Genomic DNA, 20,783 nt, shown 5'->3' on the forward strand with positions numbered 1-20,783 from the left:
GAATAACCTAATAAGTGATTAATTTTGCTGCTGTTCCATGTATATTTGAGAAGAAAGTATATTCTTAATTATGAGTGTGTAATATTCAATATATGTCCATAAGACCTACTTCATTCTAGTGTTTAGGGTTTTTTGTTTTGTTTTGTTTCATTTTTTACCTTATTTACTTTTTGTCCTCTTGCTTTATTTTGCCCTAATATTGGTGTGTTAAAGTTTTTAATATTTATGTATTTATAATCTCTGTCTTCTTTCATCTCTTCCAGTATCTACTTTGTGTGGGTGATCATTGTCCTCTTTAGTGTATTTCTAGATATTCTAACTATTATATCTTGCAGTTGTGGCTTGTCATGTTCAATCACTTTACGCCTGAATGCTTCCTTGGCTGATGCCAGGATTTCTTCTAATTTTCATTTGTTTACCTTGTATATCTTTGCTGTTACTTTTATATTTGGTTTGGACCAGTATGTTTTGTGGGCATTTCTTCTATAGAACATAAGATTGAGTTCTGCTTTTAGAGCCTATTTAAAACTATTTTCTTTTTGATAGAAGAGGTGAGTCTTTCACCTTTATAAGACTCATTTTGGTACCAGGTCTCAACTTTCTATATGTGTATCATATGCCTTCTTTGTTCTTTTTGGATTTCATTCTGGAATACATTTTATTTTCCACTTCAGCTGTTTTGAATGCCCTTCTTTTTGCCTATTACCTCTACAACAGTCAAGATCTTCCCCTTTCTCTCTTCATTCTGTGCTCATTCTTCAGTTTTATTCTTTCTGCTTTGTCACAGTATTTAACATTTGTATACTATTCTCCTACCCTCATTCCCACCCTTTGAATTTTTAATCCAAAATTTAATATATTAAATACTCATGATCAGTTATTTTAACATAGGTTCCTGAGGCTTGCCAGGATTAAAAGGAATAAAATATTTACTTCATTGAAAATAATATGAGTACACTGAATATCCTAACTCCAATCAGACACCCTCCTCCTGCTACATCACAGTCTATAATTGTCCAAGACTTTATTTTTATCTTTCATTTTCTTTCTACACATTTAACAATGTTCAAATTATTTTTGTGTTAGATTCACAACACGTTCACAACATTTTTGCTCATGTTTCTTTCTTCCTATCATAACTTCCTTCTAAGATCTGTTTCCATCTTCTAGAAGTTTCTTTAGTGAAGATCATTTTGCATTAAATCTCAGACTTTATTAACCTAAATATGTCTCCACTGTATTTTCTTTCTTAAAAATATAGTTGTCTTGGGTATAGAATTCAATTTGAAAGTAATTTTCTCTTAACTCTCATTATCTCATATGCAATGGAGAAAAGAGATATCAATTTAACATTTATTTGGTCTTTTTTCCCTCTGTACTTTTTTTAAATTTGGAAAGCAAGGCAGTTTTAACTAATTAAGCATTTTTAATTCTATATAATTGCAGATTCACATGAACTTGTAAAAAATAATACAGGGAAATCTCATGTGTCCTTTAATAAATTTCTTCCTTAGGTAACAACTTAATAAATGATGGTATAATATTATAGCCAAGGTATTAACATTAATACAATCAAGATGTAGAATACTTCCCTTACCACTGGGATCTCTCATGTTGCCTTTTTATAGCTATCCCCACTCATTTCCACTTCCACCTTTGGCACACCAACTTATGCTACCTTATGTCATATTTATTCCACAGAAATCTTGATCACTTTTCCCATACAAAAAAAAAAAAAAAAAAAGGAAGAGATTCGAATGCCCATGAACATTTTACCTGGAAGGAAAGATGTCCAGATGTTTTTGAGTCTGTTCTATTTCATGGGCTGTGGCCACTGGTGTGGCTGGATAACCAGAGACTTGGAGGGAATATGGCTGGAATGTTGGCAACAAGGTGGTCTGGGGAAGATGTATATGGAAAGAACTTTTCATATGTGCAGTGAAGGAAGACATATGTCTCATGAGAATGCTCACCAACAGATGACCTTAGCAGAGATGACTTTTAATAAGTGCATAGACAGTATGATCCATGCTTGGGATACTAGACAGCTTCTTTCTTCAGCTACTTATGTCATAGACCAGTAGGTGAATGAACAAAGAAGCCATGATGGCAAGAATAGAGGTTGTGCATAGACTCAGCAACATGGGCTTTTACTCAAATAGGGCAACATGGCTACAGCCACTGCCAAGAGCACAATCATCCAGCAGCAAGGAACTACACCGAGTCCTCAATATAGCACCAGTTCACATAGTGATCAGTTGGCTAGCTGGAGGTGGGTTGATTACTTTGGATTTTCCATTATAAAAGGGGAAGCATTCTGTTCTTATTGGAAAAGATACTTATTCTGGATATGAAGTTGCTCTCCCTGCCCATAATACTGTGTCAAAACTGCTTTCCATGGACTTAACAGAATTCCTTATCCACCAGCATGGTATACCAGACAGCATTGCTTTTAATCAAGAAATTCATTCACAACAAATTTATTATGACAATGGGCCCATACTCATGAAATTCGTTAGTCTTAATATATTTCTCATTATCCTACAACAGCTTTCTTAATAGAATGGTGGAATAGTAGTATAAACTAAATGTGTGTATTCACCTAAAATTCATATGTTGAAATATTAATCCCACTGTGATGGTATTCAGAGGGCCTTTGGGAGGTTATTAGGTCATGAGAGCGGAGCCTTCATGATGCAATTAGCGTCTACAGAAGAGAGTTGCAAGGCTTGCTTTCTTTCTCTCTGCTCTCCTTTATAATGAGGATACAATGAGAAGAGCCATTTGAAAACCAGTAACTGGGCTCTCAGCAGACTCTGCTAGCACCTTGATTTTAGGCTTCCCATTATTTAGAACTATGGAAAATAAGTGTTTGTTGTTTCAGCCACCCAGTCTCTGGTAATTTATTATAGCAGCCAGAACTAACTGAGACAAATACCCTTTGAAGACTCAGCTTCATAGCTGGTTAATTGGCAATACCTAGCAAAATTTTAGTTCCCATCCCCTTGACCTTGGACTCTGCTAGTCTAGAGCTCTCAGTTCCAAAGGAAGGAATGCTTCTACCAAGGGACATAATGATTCCATTGAGGACTAAAAGATGAGACTGGAAACCCACCATTTTGAGCTCCTCATGCTTCTAAATCAATAGGCCAAAAAAGAGTCAATTCTGGCTAGATTGACTAACCCTGATTGCCAAGGAGAAATTGGATTACTTTTCCACAATGGAAATAAGAAACAATATATCTGGAATACAGGAGATCTCTTAGGATATCATTTTGTACTCTCATATCCTGGGATTATAGCCAATGGAAAGCTCCAAGAATCCAGTTGAAGCAGGACAACTAATAGCAGACACCTTTCAGGACTAGATCTAGTTCACCCCATCAGCTGAAATGTTTGCTGAGAGTTAAGCAAATATGAAATTATTTGTGGAAGGAGGTATTTTTAAATACCAGCAACAACCATGAGGCCAGTTTCAGAAATGAGGACTAATGGTTACAAATATTTCTTCTTTATTTTGGTGTGAATATTTTCGTATGTGTATACAAATATTTTTGGGTTTTTTTCTCTTTATTATTCTCTCATCTAATATAACATGTATTGATAGTAGTTAATTTTATATATCATTAAGTTATAATATATCGAGATGAATGTAAAGCAACCAAAGATTTTTTTTACTCATCTGGGGAAAGTGTTGGTGTATTTTTGGTTGTCGGTGGATTAGTTGTTTCAAATTATGCAGAGATATAACTTTGTTATTATCTTTATTTAGAGATTCAGGTTTGGAATGGTATACATTTCTAGTAAAGCATGGAATTTCCAGGTAGATACTATAAGTAGAAAATAACCATTTTAAACTGCTAAGCATTCCCAGGGCCAAGACAGAGTCCATAGCCAAATGCAAAAAAGGGAAAAAGTCAAGCTTTTCTTTAAAAGTTCCCATAGCCTATCTTTTGTCACATGGATTTAAGTTAAAAGTTAAAAATTCTAACTAAGTGTGTGTTTAAAAATTGTTTTAGGGGCAGCCTGGGTGGCTCAGCAGTTCAGCGCCACCTTCGGCCCACGGTGTAATCCTGGAGTCCTGGGATCAAGTCCCACATCGGGGTCCCTGCATGGAGCCTACTTCTCTCTCTGCCTGTGTCTATGACTCTCATTCTCTGTGTCTCTCATGAATAAATAAATAAAATCTGTAAAAAAATTATTTTAAATAGGGACAGGGCATACTGAATTTAAGATTAATTCATTTGAAAATAAAGTGCACATCTCCTAAAATACCCTAATTCAAATTGGTCTAGAAGATATGTTGCAAATTCAAAAGTCCACAGGGTGAGGTAGGTTTCACACTGGAGATGACTGAAGCAGAGGGAGGGGGAACTATGGAAACCTGCAGAGTGGATTCCCTGCTAAGGGCAGGATGAACACATGCCTTGATTTGCTCAAGGTAGTTTTCATTTATGCCTGTTGTCCTGGTGTAATGATCAGTATTCAGCCCCTCTTAAAAGTAACCTCAATAGGTACATAATTAAATTCCACTGTGTTTAGAAAACATACTTTTATTTTTCAATCTCCTTAAAATTGTCAAGACTTGTTTCATGGTACAGAAAATGCGCTATCCAGGAGAATGGTGCATGTGCATTTTAATAGAATACCTGTATTTTCTGCAGCATTCTATAGATACCAATCAAGTTAAGTTATTTTTGTCTTCTGCATCCTTGCTGATGTTCTGACTACTGTTCTATCAGTTATTGAGAGTGGAGTATTGATATTTTCTACTATTGTTGTTGAACTGTCTGCTTCTCCTTTCAATTCTGTCACTTTTTGCTTCATATACTTCATATATTTTGGGGTTCTGTTAAGTATATACCTGTTTTTGATTTTTATATATGCTGATGAATTGAATGTTTTATCATTATAAATGTCTCACTTTGACAGTAGTAACATTTTTTGTATTAAAGTTATTTTTTCTGATATTGGTATAATCATGCCAGTGCATTTTTGGTTACTGTATGCATGCATGGTATATATTTTTTATCCTTTACTTTCAATCTACTTGTGTTTTTTAATCTAAAACCTGTCTCTGATTGACAGCATTTAGTTGGATCTTAAAAAAAAAACTCAGTTGACAATCTCTGCCTTTTGATTGGAATACTAAATACATTTTCTTCAATGTAATTATTGATATGATTAGATTTACATTTTCTGTTTTGCTATTTGTTTTCTCATATCCTTTGTCTCCGTGTTACTTGTATTTGCCTTCTTTTGTATTAGATATTTTCTAGTGCACCATTTTAATTCCTTTTAGCACTGCCTTATGGCCTTCATGGTTTCTGATGAGTAGTTAGTTGTTAAGCTTGGGAGGATCCCTTGTACGTGAGAAGTCTTTTCTTTTGTTGCTTTCAAGATTCTTTCTATGTCTTTGGTGTTCAATGGCTCAATTATAATGTGTCCAGGTGTAGATCTCTTAAAGTTTACTATACTTAGAGTTGGTTGAGTCTCTTTGATGTGCAGATTAATATTTTTATCAATTCTAAGAAATTTTGACCATTATTTCTTCAAGTATCTTTTCTTTTTCTTTCTTCTCTTCTGGAATTCCCATTATGCACATGTTGGTCCATTTAATGGTGTTCCACAGGTATCTTAGGCTTGGTTTATTTTCTCCATTCTTTTTCTTTCTGTTCCTCCGACAATAATCTCTATTACCTGTCTTGAAGTTTGCTAGTTCTTTCTTCTACCTGCTCAAACCTGATATTGTGACCCCCTAGTGAATTTTTCATTTCAGTTATTATTTTCTTTAATTATAGAATTTCTATTTGATTCTTAATAAAAAATGATTTCTCTCTCTATTGGTATTACCTATTTGGTGAAATATTGTCCAACTTTTACTTATGGCTTCCTTTTCTTTGATTATATTTATAAAAGCGCATTAAAGTCCACCTACTAAGTCAAACATCTAGACACCCTCAGAGTCAGTTTCTTTGGATTGTTTTGTTTCCTGTACAGGCTGTACTTTCCTGCATCTTTGCATATCTCATAATAGTTGTTGAAAACTGAACATAATAGATGTATATTTTAGTAACTTTGAAATCTGATCATCCTTCCCACCTCCCCACTGTTTGTTGTTGTAGTACCTTTTTTGTTGTTGGGGATGAGATTTGTGGGTTTTTTGGAGACTCCTCAGGATAAGTTCTATAGTGTTTGTATTGCATTGTATTGTGAAGTCTCTGTTTTAATTCTTGGTTAATTTTAGTTCTTGCTTCTTGTGTGGCTTTCCTGCTTCAGCATAGCTCTCTCCGCAATTTCATTTAATCCTGAACATGCAAATAACATTCTAGATCCCCCAGAAATATGTCAGAGGTGCTCCTAGCCCACTGTGGACATGTAATTACCTAGATCTTCTTTTTAAATTTTTGTCTGGGGTCCTTATTGCCCAGCTGATATCACATCCTTAGGAAGCCATGTAATGTACCTTCCCTGACTGCTACTGGTTTCTACTGTTATCAACTACACCCTGGGAATAAAGCTTTTCCATGAAGCTCCAAGTCAGGTCAAATAGTGGCAAAGCCCTAGAGAAAGGGTTTTTTGTGGAGTTCCAAATCACATTAGCCCCCTCTGGTGGCAGCAAGGCTATTGTCTTCATGTTATCATTCTAAAGAGTTGGTAGGGAGAGGGGAGTATCCCTAAGTTAAAATGTCACAGACTTCTCTGTTCTAACTTAGGTTTAGTAGTTTTTCTTCAATAAATACTTTTAGTTTGTGTCTTTGGTTAAATTTCCAGAGTTCTGGAATGATTGCTTTTGGTACTCTTGCCAGTGTTGTCATTTTTTTTGACAGGAGAGAATTTACTGAAGTACTCACTCTACCGTCTGGAAGTCTCACCCGTGGATAATCAATTTTATAGTCACTCCAACTTAGGGGTTAGCCTGTTAGTCAAACCAAGCTGATTGTCACCATGGGGGGATGTGTTCCTACTAGTGTTGTTATTTGAAATATGGGTAAGTTCATAAAAATCCTGAAATTTTTATTTTATACCTTAAGAAAATATTTTCCATAAGTGGAATACAACTACCCTTACCCAAAGAGATTTCATGACATTCAGTCCACCCACTTTCTAGTATCTATTCCCTCTATTAGTTCACCTTCATTGAGCACCTGTCACTGCCCTGGAAAAATGCTGGCTACTAGAGAGGCAATGGTAGCAAAAAGAATAAAGAATGTAGAATAAGAGTGACTTAAATTAGTATTGTCAATTACAGCTCATTCCAAAATTTGCTTTCTAAGATTATACATTATAAAATGTAATTTCTGATCTTTGGTTTTGTTTGTCATTCATGTAAACTCAGAAAAGCTAAGGAAATACATTTCTCCAGACTTTTATATTAGGGAAATTCTAAGCAGTAAATATTTTTGAATCACAGGTTTCCATAAAGAACCCACGCTCATTTCAAGATAAGATATAGGGCATCTGAGTTTGGGATTGAGATAATCTATTGAAAATGACAGTGACAAACATAATCATGCAAATCTTTGATGAAATGAACCTTTTGCACATTTTAAAACCATTACTTTATATCACTGCAAACCTGGCAAGTAATTGCAATGATCAGAGTTATTCATATTCAAATTTTCACCATGTTTGCTCATGGCATTGATTGTCCCAGATGTGCTAGTTTTGTAAAAAAGACATTAAGACTAATTTTTAAATATTTAAAATACTGTTTTCACTGAGAGAACTGTGGCATTTCCAATTTTCAAAAAATAGTTCTTTTTGATTTGAAACCAGCTCTTACAACGGAAGTTAATGTTGATTGAAGACTTGATGTCATTGTAGTTATGTTTTCTCCTTGAGGTAAGACCCCTCCCAATGCAGTAACCATAATCATTTACATCAGTGCTCTGGAAGGAGCAATCATATCAAGATACTTGGCTCCAGTTAATCAGTGCTTCTCCCCGCCCCCCATTTCCTTTCTCCACCCATTCCTGCGCCCTGCTTCTTCCTTCCCTACTACTTCCTCCTTACCATTTTCCCCACTCTCTGTTTCTCCTCTTTTAGATGGGGCAGGGGGAGGGTGGGAGAGTCCTGCACTGACAGATCTATTCTATCAAAAGGAGGTTCTAAGACCACAGAAATACATAATTTTTATATATAAAAAATAACAGACGTAAAGGTCATGCTTTTGGGGGCACCTGAGTGGCTCAGTCATTTGGGTGTCTACCTTCAGCTCAGATCATGATCCCGGGGTGTTCTGGGATAAAGCCCACATTGGGCTCCTTGCCTGGAGAGGAGCCTGCTTGTCCCTTTCTCTTGATCAAATAAATAAAATCTTTAAAAAATTTAGAAAAGTCATGCTTTCAGTGCCCAAAACAAAAACAAACCAAAATATCCTTTAAGGTGTTCCTAATAGATAATAATTCAACCAGAGCACAAAGCAAAATTTTTCATTTTAGGTTACATTTTTGTTCTAAATCAACTTCCATCTGGAAACAGTCACATGGCATTGTGAAAACAGAGTTAGGAACTATGAGAACTAAAATCTAGGCCTGCATTTTCTTCTAACATGTGATATGATTTGAGCCAATGGATTAATCTTTTTGGGTTTCAATATCTTTATTTGTAAAACAGATTTCTCATTTACCATACCTATTTCCCATACCTTGTTCCATAGGAGACATAGAACACTATTTCTAAGGCATTCACATACAAATAGGTTAGAAGATTTACAACCTATTTATCAACCTTCAATGAGATGGGATAGTGCTTGCTATGCCATTTTATTATTTTATTTATTTATTTTTAAATAATAAATTTATTTTTTATTGGTGTTCAATTTGCCAACATACAGAATAACACCCAGTGCTCACCCCGTCAAGTGCCTCCCTCAGTGCCTGTCGCCCAGTCACCCCCACCCCCCACTCTCCTCCCCTTCCACCACCCCTAGTTCATTTCCCCAGAGTTAGGAGTCTTTAATGTTCTGTCTCCCTTTCTGATATTTCCCACCCATTTCTTCTCCCTTCCCCTCTATTCCCTTTCACTATTATTTATATTCCCCAAATGAATGAGACCATATAATGTTTGTCCTTCTCTGATTGACTTATTTCACTCAGCATAATACCCTCCAGTTCCATCCACGTTGAAGCAAATGGTGAGTATTTGTCATTTCTAATGGCTGAGTAATATTCCATTGTATACATAAACCACATCTTCTTTATCCATTCATCTTTCGATGTTGCTATACCATTTTAACTTTGACAGTTATTTTAGAAGGATTTGAACCCAATTATTATATACAAGCATTAGTCAAAGCCTGCCCAAGATAGATCCATAGATTCCTGAGAAATACAGAAGTAATTGCTGACTTATTAAAATATTATATTTATGGTAATGTCAAAAGAGATACATTTAAATACATACCCTCATTCTAAAAGTAGAGCACTGTGAGTTATAATTATTTCCAAATTTTTTTATATCTTGCCTTATCATTTTTCTCAAGGTGATTCTTTATTACATCTTCATTAAAAATAAAACACTGAAATATTTACAATACAAAATCAGAGAGCAGAAAGCTTACGTGATCATTTTTAAGACTGAGCAGCATGTAAATGCAATAGGCGTATCTTCAAATTGGGATTCACCCAGCAGCGCTCCTAGGACTCCCTATAACAAAGGCTAGAACTTGTCAAGAAAATTATTGCAACTTGATATGGAAGACACTATTTTCCATTAGATGTTTAAAATGTCTGTATGTACAGCCATCTAGACCTAACTTATAATATGTTTTTCTCCAAGCCTCAATGCAATGCTAAACTATAAAGACTATATAGGAAGACTACAACTAAACAATCCATAAAATAGAAGCTTCATACTGAGCCAGGTTTGCCTTCTGCTATGGCAGGTTTATGCTGTGGTGTAAGGAAAAGCACACACATTATTCTACAAATATAACCCCATTTATAATAGAGAAATGCTTCTTGTTTGAGGATTTAAGAGCATCTTTTTGTTGACCTTTACCTTTCTATGTGTGATATCCTGAAACCAGGCAGAAATAATGAAAAATGGGCACTTAGGTCTTTGAAGAACAAAATGATCTCTCATAATACTCTAATTGAATATGGTAGCTGACCTTGAATCCCATGAAAACCCTTTTTAAGATTAATACTTGGAGTTCTCAATGAATGGATGTCAGGGGCATTTACATGGGTATTCAAGATGAAAGGTGTTGTTGAATATGTCTATGTGTATGTCCCTGGCCATGGCCATGTCTATCAAGCACAGTGAAATAAATTGGTATTAAAGAATTATGTATCATTATGTAGTCAATTTAGTCAGGCCTAATCTTGATACTGTTTGCTAACTATCATAAGTCCCCTTTATAATTCTGAGTCACAGAGAAGGCAGGAAGTATTCATTTTATATATGTCATTCCTGTAAATAGACGGTCCAAATGCAGTACTTTGTATCACTGTTCATAAACAGCAAAGGGAAGGAGCAAGGACTGAGTAGTTACTTTGCTCATAACAAGCACCCACTGTGGGAACATCCTCAGGTAGGATCCTATCAGATAGAGACCGATGTGACATATGTAATGGCAATGAACTTCTGGTTTTAGCTATTTACCCAGTTACCTATTTACTACTCTACTCTAGAGAATTAGATTGAAATAGACATGAATAACCAAGAGTTTTTTGCAAGCAAGTTCATGATTGGTTTTCTTTATGTCATTTTTAGGAAATGAGCCCCCCAAAATATGATTTTTTTTTAAAAAAAGACATTTATCCATAAAATCAGTTCATTTTTTATTTTTTAATGAACATTTAAAGTTCATATACAAAAGCTAACAGAGCAATAAGTCAATCATGAAATAAGTACAAGGAAATAAAATGGAAAATAACTCAATTACAATTTCTCACCACTGAAGCACTACACACTGGTTGTAGCGAGAGGTGGTCAATGTTTCAGCCAGTGAATGCATGGGCCGAAACCCAAGACTGTCATCACATCACTTTTTGTTTTAACAATTCCTTTTCTTTCTCTGATCAGTATTCAGTTGGGTAGGGTGGGGTGGGGAGAGAAATGTTTCTTTTCCTCAAAAAAGAAAAAAAAGATTTTTTAAGCAGTTAAATTTTTCCTTGGGGAAATATTTTATCTGTTAATCTATCATACCATATATTTCTGTTATTAAATTTATCTGCATAAATATTTGCCTAATCTATTTCTTAGTGTAATATCATGCAATATTTTCTAATTTCAGAATAGTAAGAATTATCAAAGGCAATTAGTTTTGTACTTAAATGTCCAGTTTCCTTTTTAATGAAAAATGTGCTCTTTCTGATTTGTTTCTTGCAAGAGAGTTGGTCAAGTAATAATCATGGAGCATTTCCTAAAATATTTATTTGCTGGGAAAATTTGTATGAAATGACATTTGAAGTATAAAAAACATTGTTAGGTAACACTTGGAACAGTTAAAAATATACTTATCTTGTTTGTAAACTATCAGTGTAAGATACTGAGTATCTGAGTGTCAGAGCCATTGTCTCCTGTTTTTCTAGAAAGTTGTTTGCTTTATTTATCAATGTGACATCTTTGAAACATCCAACATTATATATAGAAACATCAAGACAATATTATTTGTACATATTATTAAACATGCAAAAATTTCCTGAAAGATAGTGCCCGAATACGGAAAATTCCTCTGAGCTCAACCTCTCCTTGGTACCATTCTGCTGGAAGTATGGCTCTCTTGGAGTTTGGGAGTATGGTGGGTTATTTTGGAGAGGTAGCCCCTTTAATCACTGGTTCCCTATTCAAATATGTTGCCCAGTAAACTAAGTTGAAAGTGCCAAACAAGACTGGGAATACAATTCGGGACATTTTGTCAATCTTGCTGATGCTGTTGTAAGTCTTTTTGTTTTCAGAAGTCTTCTCTTCAGAAGGCTTTACTGAGGCTGACGATGCATTTGAGGTCACTGCTGGGGTCTGTTCCTTTGGGATGTTGGGGGGGTGGGTCATCTTCCCAGTAGTATAAGCATTTGTTGACTTATTTAGTATGAGTTCCCGCTCCTTTTTCTGCAAAATATAATAAGATTTTAAGGACATGCCATTTGCAGGTAATTGTCAACTCATTTTTGAAGATTCTAAAGGTTTATCTCTCAAAAGAGAGACAGAGAAACATCAGCTTAGCTCTGGGGGAGGGCAGTTCTCCAGACTTCTAAGCCTACAACCGCACATGGCCAGTCTTGAATAAGAAGTTCTAGAACAGGATAAATAATTTATGGTGAAAGATATCAAAATAGCAGTTGTCTTTGTTGAAGTGGATATTGGAAAGGGCTTAGTTGATTGGGAAGCGGCATGGTAAACTTTCTGGAGAGCTAGTGATTTTCTCTATCTTGATAGGGATTTTGTGTTACATAGGTGAACATGTTCATAAAAACTCAGCAAATGTATCCTTAATATCTGTGTATTTTACACTATGCAAGTTTTTCTTTGAAAGAATCAAATTGTAAACAAATATTGAACTCTTGTTAATAATATATAAATGTCCACAAGAACCAAAATGTGGAAGGAGCCTCGGTGTCCATCGAAAGATGAATGGATAAAGAAGATGTGGTTTATGTATACAATGGAATATTCCTCAGCCATTAGAAACGACAAATACCCACCATTTGCTTCAGCGTGGATGGAACCTGAGGGTATTATGCTGAGTGAAGTAAGTCAATAGGACAAGGACAAACATTATATGGTCTCATTCGTTTGGGGAATATAAAAAATAGTGAAAGAGAATAAAGGGGAAAGGAGAAAAGTGAGTGAGAAATATCAGAGAGGGAGACAGAACATGAGAGACTCGTAACTCTGGGAAACGAACTAGAGAGGGTGGAAGGGGAGGTGGGGGTGACTGGGTGACAGGCACTGAAGGGGGTGCTTGATGGGATGAGCACTGGGTGTTGTTCTGTATGTTGGCAAATTGAACACCAATAAAAAATGAATTTATATAAAAAATAATATATAAATGCACATGTATAAATATAAATATATTTAGTCATAAATGTACTATCCTCTAAAATTTACTTTGAAATGTATAAGAATATAAGATGGATTGAGAATGAGTGAATGCATGGATAGATAGATAATGGACAAATAGTAGTGACATGTGCATAGTAAAATGTGCATAGTAGAGAGATTTTCATTATAAAATTCTCTATACATTCCTGTCAGTTTGCAAATGTATATAATAAAATGTTGCAAAAAAATTCTGTTCCTTTAATATCATGCCATTAAATAAAATTTAATTGGAAAAACACATTCATTTGGGGAATATAAAAAGTAGTGAAAGGGAATAAAGGAGAAAGGAGAAAAAATGAGTGGGAAATATCAGAAAGGGAGACGGAACATGAGAGACTCCTAACTCTGGGAAACGAACTAGGGGTGGTGGAAGGGGAGGTGGGTGGGGGGTGGGGGTGACTGGGTGATGGGCACTGAGGTGGGCACTTGACGAGATGAGCACTGGGTGTTATTCTATATGTTGGCAAATTGAACACCAATAAAAAATAAATTCATAAAAAAAACACATATAATACCCAGTGCTCATCCCATCAAGTGCCCTCCTCAGTAACAAGAGACTAAATTAAAAGAAATATATGGAAAAGATAATAAGGAGAAAGGAAACACATGGAGCAAGGAGCAGGAGGAAGCAAGTGAAAAGAGAGGTAGAGTAAATGTGGAACCAGATGCAAAGAGCATGGTGACCACCTGGGGACATGGTGAGGTAGGCTACAATAGCCCGGCGCCAGAGTAGGGACCCCCTGGACAACTCTTCAGAAATATTATAGCTCTTCCACATACCAGTGATCATGTGTGTACCCACACTGGTCTGCCAGAAGAAACTATGAATTTATGACACTTCAACTGCACAGCACCTTCCAGGCTTAAGGGGCAGGACCCCCAGCACCACAGTCTTCTGGAGAACAACATGTAGTTTTGAAGTTCCACAAGACACTGAAGTGTGCTGCTTATTCTAAAAGAACAGCGTGAATCTAGGACTAGATAATCCATGTTAGCGTCATCTCTCCCATCTCTCCTTCTCCCTTCAGGTCTGGATCTACAGCAAATGGTAATAGCAGTGGAGGCAAATGTGAAATTGGTGGCTGACATAGATAGTGAGCTTATATGACAACATTTTGGGGCTCTCCAATCATCCCTTCCTGCTATACTCACAGACATGAGCCTGAAGGCCTCAATTCCCGTAACAGGTTGCTTTCCTACCCCGACTTGGCTATCTCCAGTTCACTGTCACATAGCCACCGAGACCCAGGCCCTTAGCAATCACTTAACTTCTGACAACACAGAGCTGGGTGTTGGGAAACCCTCTCTTCAAATTCCATTCATATTCTTCCCTTCACAAACCTCCTCAGTGGCTCCTTTTGTTTTTACCATCAGGAGCAGATGCTTTGGTCAAGAATCCCCAGTCTGCCTTTACAAGTGTTTTCCCTGGTCACCACCAATCATCCTCTATGGTCAGCTCACCACTATTCCCCCACTCCATCCCCAACCTCCAAAACACCCACTCCTGAGGTTGCTACTTGTCAAGGCCCTCCTTCTTGTCCCTTCTCTCTTAGGAAGGCCCAGCATGGATCCCTCCCGGGTCTTCCTCCAACTAGGGAAGCTGGACTTGGAAATGAGTTTTCTATGACTGAAACTCTGCCATGGGAGGGGACTCTTGGTGCTTGGAAGTAGGAAGAATTAGATAGATCAAGTTAACTCAGAACTTCTGACTTTTCCCAGGAAAGGAAATAGCTGTGTTAAATGCAAAAAGCAAGCATGAGGCCATCAATGAGACACAGCTGACTGTCCTCAACAAAAATAGCATCCTGGGTTGCTGTTCCTGGTTTGTGGCCCTGGTTGGGAGGTCAGGCCATACAATTTCGGTCTTCTATAATCCTTGCCAGGGCCCTCTTCATACTGACTTCTCATGGACAGATTTTTGATTTTCAAGGACAAATTTTTATATCTTCCACATGCTCTGTGCCTTCCTGATAACTTTGGCCTGCTCTTCTCTCAGAGCAAAAGCTTTGCCTATTTGTTTAATGCATGGTATAATTAATAGTTTATCACGTGCTGTTCCTTTTTTGTTCCACATAGGTTATTCTCATCTCCCCAAGGACATGGTTCAGCTTAGAATTCTGTGTAATCTTTTTTTCTTCAACTATTCCTTAGATTCAGGCACCAATCACCTTCTAAATACCCAATGTTTAATTGCTTTGAACAGAGTAATGCTTTTGATAATTAATGTGCATCTTTTAAGTGAACCAAATAATCTCCTCAGTGGAACTGGGTATGTTTTGCTGCTTCCAGTAGGTCACATCCTCTCCTCACATCCTTAAAGCCACTCTGCAGAAGATCTACTGCATGGTTAGGTGACAAAGCAATGAGCAAAAGAATGTATAATTCAAAACTGGACAAGTAGTCATTGAACAGACAGGAGACACTTTAGCAAAAATAACAGTCCTAAGTCTAAACAAGCCCAAGCCATTCACATGGCATCAGACCTTTTGCTTGATCAATGCAGATGATTCAAAACAATTCAGGACCTGATGCAATAAGACTTGATAGGGACCCTGAACATATGGAAAGGGCCATTTTTTCATGGAGGGGGGGTGCGACATAGAGAGGAGAAACACCTGTCTTGTATTTGATATTTTATGTCAGGCACATTTTCTTTGGAGGAAAGGGGAAAATGCAGTCAGTACCTTGACCTTGGCTGCTTCTGAGGCTTTTTTGCCATCCCACGCCCAGCCTCTCTTTGTGAAATAGTTGACGGTGGCAAACTCGATCAGCGCGGAGAACACAAAAGCGTAGCACACAGCTATGAACCAGTCCATGGCTGTCGCATAAGCCACTTTGGGCAGAGAGTTCCGAGCACTGATGCTGAGGGTCGTCATGGTCAGCACTGTGGTCACCCCTGTGGTTGTTAGTGACAGGGGTCAGGCAAGGGGAATGGAAACAGGAATCAGTACTGACACCGAGACCCCAGTAGAACACCTTGACCATGACAGATGAAGATAGGAAAGGAACTGGTTATTTTTATCCCTAGAAAGAGCCTCCCTTTCTATTTTCATAACACTTAACATACTCATGGCATTTATAATATTGCTTATTTTATTTATCTTATTACTTGGCTCCTTCCTCTGGAATATAAACTGAGGAGGGTAAGGACCGCGTCTGATATAGACACATACTTTGTGTCCCCATTGTCCTAAACCAAGACCAGCAGATAGCTTGTGTCCACCAAGATGGGTTGAATAGGTGGTATTCCTCTGTGGCAATGGGGCAATACCCAATTGTGAACAGGTAATGACATTCACACAGCATCTAGTGAAGTGTTTCACAAAATGTGCTATACACCCTGTGAGTACTGGGATTGAGACAAACTGAAGAGACAGACTTACTTTTACATGGATTAACACAATTTGCAGACTTCCAGGAACCAAGAACCCAGGTGCAATACCAGTTCTGTGTCTGAATTTGGGCTCAGCACTTCACTTGATCCAAGAGGGATCACTCTTCCCTCAAAGCAATTGTGCGAGATGCCTGTGTCTGTCTGCCTTGGCTTCTGTGGAAACTTTGCAGTGACCATGCAGCAAGGACAGACAGTTGGAGGGGGACATTCAGGACTGGCAGGTTATGAGCCATCTATCTAGTCTCCAATAAGTGCCAGACTGATCTAAGCCACATTCTGGATGGGTGTCATTATCCCCATTCATAGGCGACAAGCTTAAAGATTTAAACATACTTAGCAATGTACCCCATTTCACTAGCTGGCAAATGTGAACCCATATTTGGGCCCTTTACAGCCCTTATAGCTTCCACATGCTCTGTGCCTTCCTCCTCACCACAGTTTTGTCTGCATGAGGGTACACCTATGTGCATGGGGTATGGGTGCAATATACCTGTTATAAGTTGATTTTGTATTTCTCACAAATTCATATGTTGAGGTCCTAAACCTCAGAACTTCAGGATGTAACCTTATTTGCAAATGCATCCTTTATAGAAGTAATCAAGTTAAAATGAGGCTGTTAGGGTGGATCCAATATGACTGGTGCCCCAGATGTGCACACAGGGACAAAAGTGTGTGAAGACTGGAATTATCTGCCACAAGCCAAGGAACTACAGGAAGCTAGGAGAGAGGCCTAAAATAGACCCTCCCCTCAGAGGAAACCATTTTGTTGGCCTCTTGATTTTGGACTTTGTAGCCTCCAGAACTGAGACAATTAATTTGCATTATTTAAGCCACTCAGGGCATCTGATTTTTCTTAGAAATGTACTTCATATTGTGCTGGGGGAAAATGTTCTGTGCATGACCTTAAACAGGCTCCTTGCAACTTCTTGGGTCATTTAACATCTTAATGTGCATTAAAAATCTCCAGGAAGAAACAGACACTAATATACAGCATTCTCCAAACTAATTTTTTTTTCCCTGCCCACCTACTAAAGAGCTGGAGAAGCACTGTTTGGCCGTGAACCAAAATCCATACCTCTCAAAAACATTCCTGAAGCTAGATGAAGCAAGGCAAGTGAAACTGGCCATGTAGATGGAGGTAGAGAGATGATCTGACAGGAATACTCCTGGGCCACTCACTTAGAAACTCCCTGGGCTCTCTGGTTCCCTACAGACTATGGAAGGGTTAACATAAAATGTAAGTCTTGGTTTCCTTCTTTGTAATAGTAAGAGCTGAGGCAGGAAGTGTACCTTACAATTGGGAAATACGTGAGCATCCATTACCACAACTGACTTGCAAAACCACCTTGAGTATCACTGTTCAAATGTAAGGAAGCAGAGCTTCACGGTAAGAGTTAAATGCTTAACTATCTGCTATGCCGAGGTACCTTCTGAACTAGATCTTGCTAAAGCCAATTTACGTCTTGGGGATGTCAAGTGATGTTCTGGATTCTTATCATATATAAGTATATATACATGTATATGTGTATATGTGCATAAAATATATTCATTATGCATATATGAAAATACCCATATATTCATATCATATGCCCCATCATAAATATGGTATATATGACATATAGATATGGAATTTATTATTACCATATCATGTATGATGTATTGAATGCCCCTCAAGAGTTCATTTTATTTTATTGTGTTTTATTTATTTATTTTAAAGATTCTATTTATTTATTCATGAGAGACACAGAGAGAGAGGCAGAGACAGAGGGAGAAGCAGGCTCCATGCAGGGAGCCTGACGTGGGACTCGATCCCAGGTCTCCAGGATCACACCCTGGGATGAAGGTGGCCTAAACCACTGAGCCACCTGGGCTGCCTGTAGAGAGTTCATTTTAAAGTGGCACTCACATTTCAAAGAAAACTGCCTGATAACATACAAATTAGTACTTCAGGAGAAGTGTGAAAATACCGTAGCAAAATCTCACATAAGACAGATTGCTGGTATTGCTGGTAGTTTCATATCTCAACAAAAGGCTACCAGCAAAGGCTTTTCAAAACAGAAACAATGATCAAATAGACCATGCACCATTTCCTAAACCCTTGTTAAAGAGCCATCCTAAATCCTAATCCTTAATATTGAATTTTTAACTAATCGGTCTATTTGTTTTCCAGGTCACAGAACAGACAGTAGGCACTAAAGAAGAGTTTAGAGGCTATTGCTGTTTGGGGGTTGTTAGAAGCAGTCCCAAAACACCAGAGCAGGTCTGGCTGGAGGACACTCACCAAACACTGTCCTGGCAGGGACTGATTCTCTGTTCAGCCAAAAGGACACCTGTGATAAGATCACGGTCATTATGCAGGGAAGGTAGGTCTGGATGACAAAGTACCCAATCTTCCTCTTCAGATGGAAGTGAGCCGTCATGATTGTGTATTCGCCTGCAAATAAGCAAATTAATTCAGGACAACCACCTGTCCTAGAGTCCTGCCTGTTATTCCTGCTTCTGGACCAGAGGTGTCCTTCTCTCCATCTTCCCCTTGGAAAACTATTGTTGGAGTGAAGGATAGAATGGAGGATGTATGGATTCCTTAACTGTCATTTTATAAGTAAGTCTTTCGAGCCCCGGCGTCTGAAGAGCTTTTGCTGGTGGATGTTTTTCCTGAGGAAAATCTGATTTGTGTGTTTTCCTAATCCCTGGTCCCAATCTGTGCCACTTTCTGTCCACCCCCTTGCTGTTACTGCCATCAGGATTTCAGGATTTAGCCTCTCCAGATATAACTCAGTACATCACAGAACCCTGTTGCAGGTGGAGAGTTTTTCTCCCCATTTTTCAGCCAGGGAAGGCTGGAAGAAGCTAGGGGTGATCACCCCTGCTCTGTGCTCCCTGCCAGAGGCCAGGTGGAAGCTGAGGGACAGCAGCCTGAGGAGGGAACCGGTCCTGGCAGCCCCTCCCTCCTGCCGCCCACCAGGGAGATTGGGGCATTCCCATGGCGATGCTCCTGTGCCTTCTCTGGATCTGCTTGGCAGTGTGGGAGGCCAGCGGGGACCTTCCGTTCATTGCTGAGAATGATGCCGCCCTGATGGTGAACTGGTAAGGAGCTGAGAGGGGTTGTGGTCAGAAAGTGTGTCAGTGGCTGTCAGCTGGAAAGTCTCCAGTGCTAGAATTTGTTGTTTTCATCGAAGTATAGTTAACATACAATGTTATATTGGTTTTAGGTGTACAACATATTGATTCAACAATTCTGTACCTCCTTCAGCACTCACCATCATGAGTGTAGCCACCATTGGTCACCATATAACATTATTACAATATTACTGACCATATTCCCTGTTCTGTACCGTTCATCTCTGTGCCTGCTCTCTGGGGAGATGCAAAGGCTGCTGTGAGAAGTGGAGGCAGAGTTAAGCTGATCTGAGGACAAGCGTTCTTTTGCTGAACTGCAATGAGTAGATGGTGTGGCTGGGGAGCTGGGTAGAACCGTGGAGAGAAAAGGCTTGAGGCCTCCCTAAAGCAGATCTGATAGGAGTCATCTACTTGGGGTTGCTCTGCTGGAGACAGAAACAGCTCTGATGCGTGCTATTGGAATCAAAGCCCAGAGCACAGCATGGCCAGCTGCAGATGTGTCCCTACATGCCTCTTCTCAGCATGCCAGATGTTAGAGGCAAAGGGAACCATTAAGATCATATGGGGCAAAATCTGCCCCCTTACAGCAGCAGGCCACGCATTCTCCATTGTTCCAAGGATGGTCAGAGCAGAGGACAGCGGCCAAGCAGGCTCTAGCACAGCAGAAAGAAATAGCAGCAAAGAGAAGGAGGCTGAGATATATTTAATAGCAAGGACTGGATCTTTATAATGATGCAATTTTGCCTCTCCTCAACATCTGAGAAGAGGGAAATGCCATTCTATTTCTTGGCAGTAGGGTTTGATATTACACTCCTACTTATAATGCTTTGATTGCTGTTCTTTTCATTCTGTTATTTGAGTGTAGTTGACACACAATGTGACACTAGTTTTGGGTGTCCGACATACTGATTCAACAAGTATATGCATTATGCTGTGTTTGCCACAAGTGTAGCTACCATCTGTCCCAATACATCCCTATTATACTGTCACTGACTGTATTCCTTATGCTGTGCCTTGTATCCCCATGACTCACTCATTCCATAACAGGAAGTCCATATCTTCCATTCTCCTTCACCCATTTTGCTGATCCCTTCACCCCCTCTCTCATTTGTTTTACTTTTGAGTTGAAGGTACCAATATCATTTAATGTTTTTTTTTGAAAGACCATCTCTTTGGAATGCAAATAGAGGCAAAAATCCCATTTATACCTTTTCAA

General features: G+C 38.3%; 1 protein-coding gene across 4 annotated transcripts in view; it reads right to left on the bottom strand.

The window, feature by feature from the left end:
* Positions 1-10,778: 10,778 nt before the first annotated feature.
* GABRA5 (gamma-aminobutyric acid type A receptor subunit alpha5) overlaps positions 10,779-20,783 on the bottom strand; it is an 82,502-nt gene continuing 72,497 nt past the window's right edge. For all 4 annotated transcript variants that reach the window (XM_038532576.1, XM_038532575.1, XM_038532573.1 and 1 more), the window contains 3 exons: positions 18,729-18,881; positions 15,738-15,949; positions 10,779-12,060 (listed from right to left, as the gene is read on the bottom strand). In XM_038532576.1, coding sequence (XP_038388504.1) covers positions 11,758-12,060; positions 15,738-15,949; positions 18,729-18,881 — 668 coding nt within the window. In that variant the 3' untranslated portion in view covers positions 10,779-11,757. The remainder of the gene's footprint in view (positions 12,061-15,737; positions 15,950-18,728; positions 18,882-20,783) is intronic.

The sequence above is a fragment of the Canis lupus genome, chromosome 3, assembly GCF_011100685.1.
Source record: "Canis lupus familiaris isolate Mischka breed German Shepherd chromosome 3, alternate assembly UU_Cfam_GSD_1.0, whole genome shotgun sequence".
Lineage (NCBI taxonomy): Eukaryota > Metazoa > Chordata > Mammalia > Carnivora > Canidae > Canis > Canis lupus.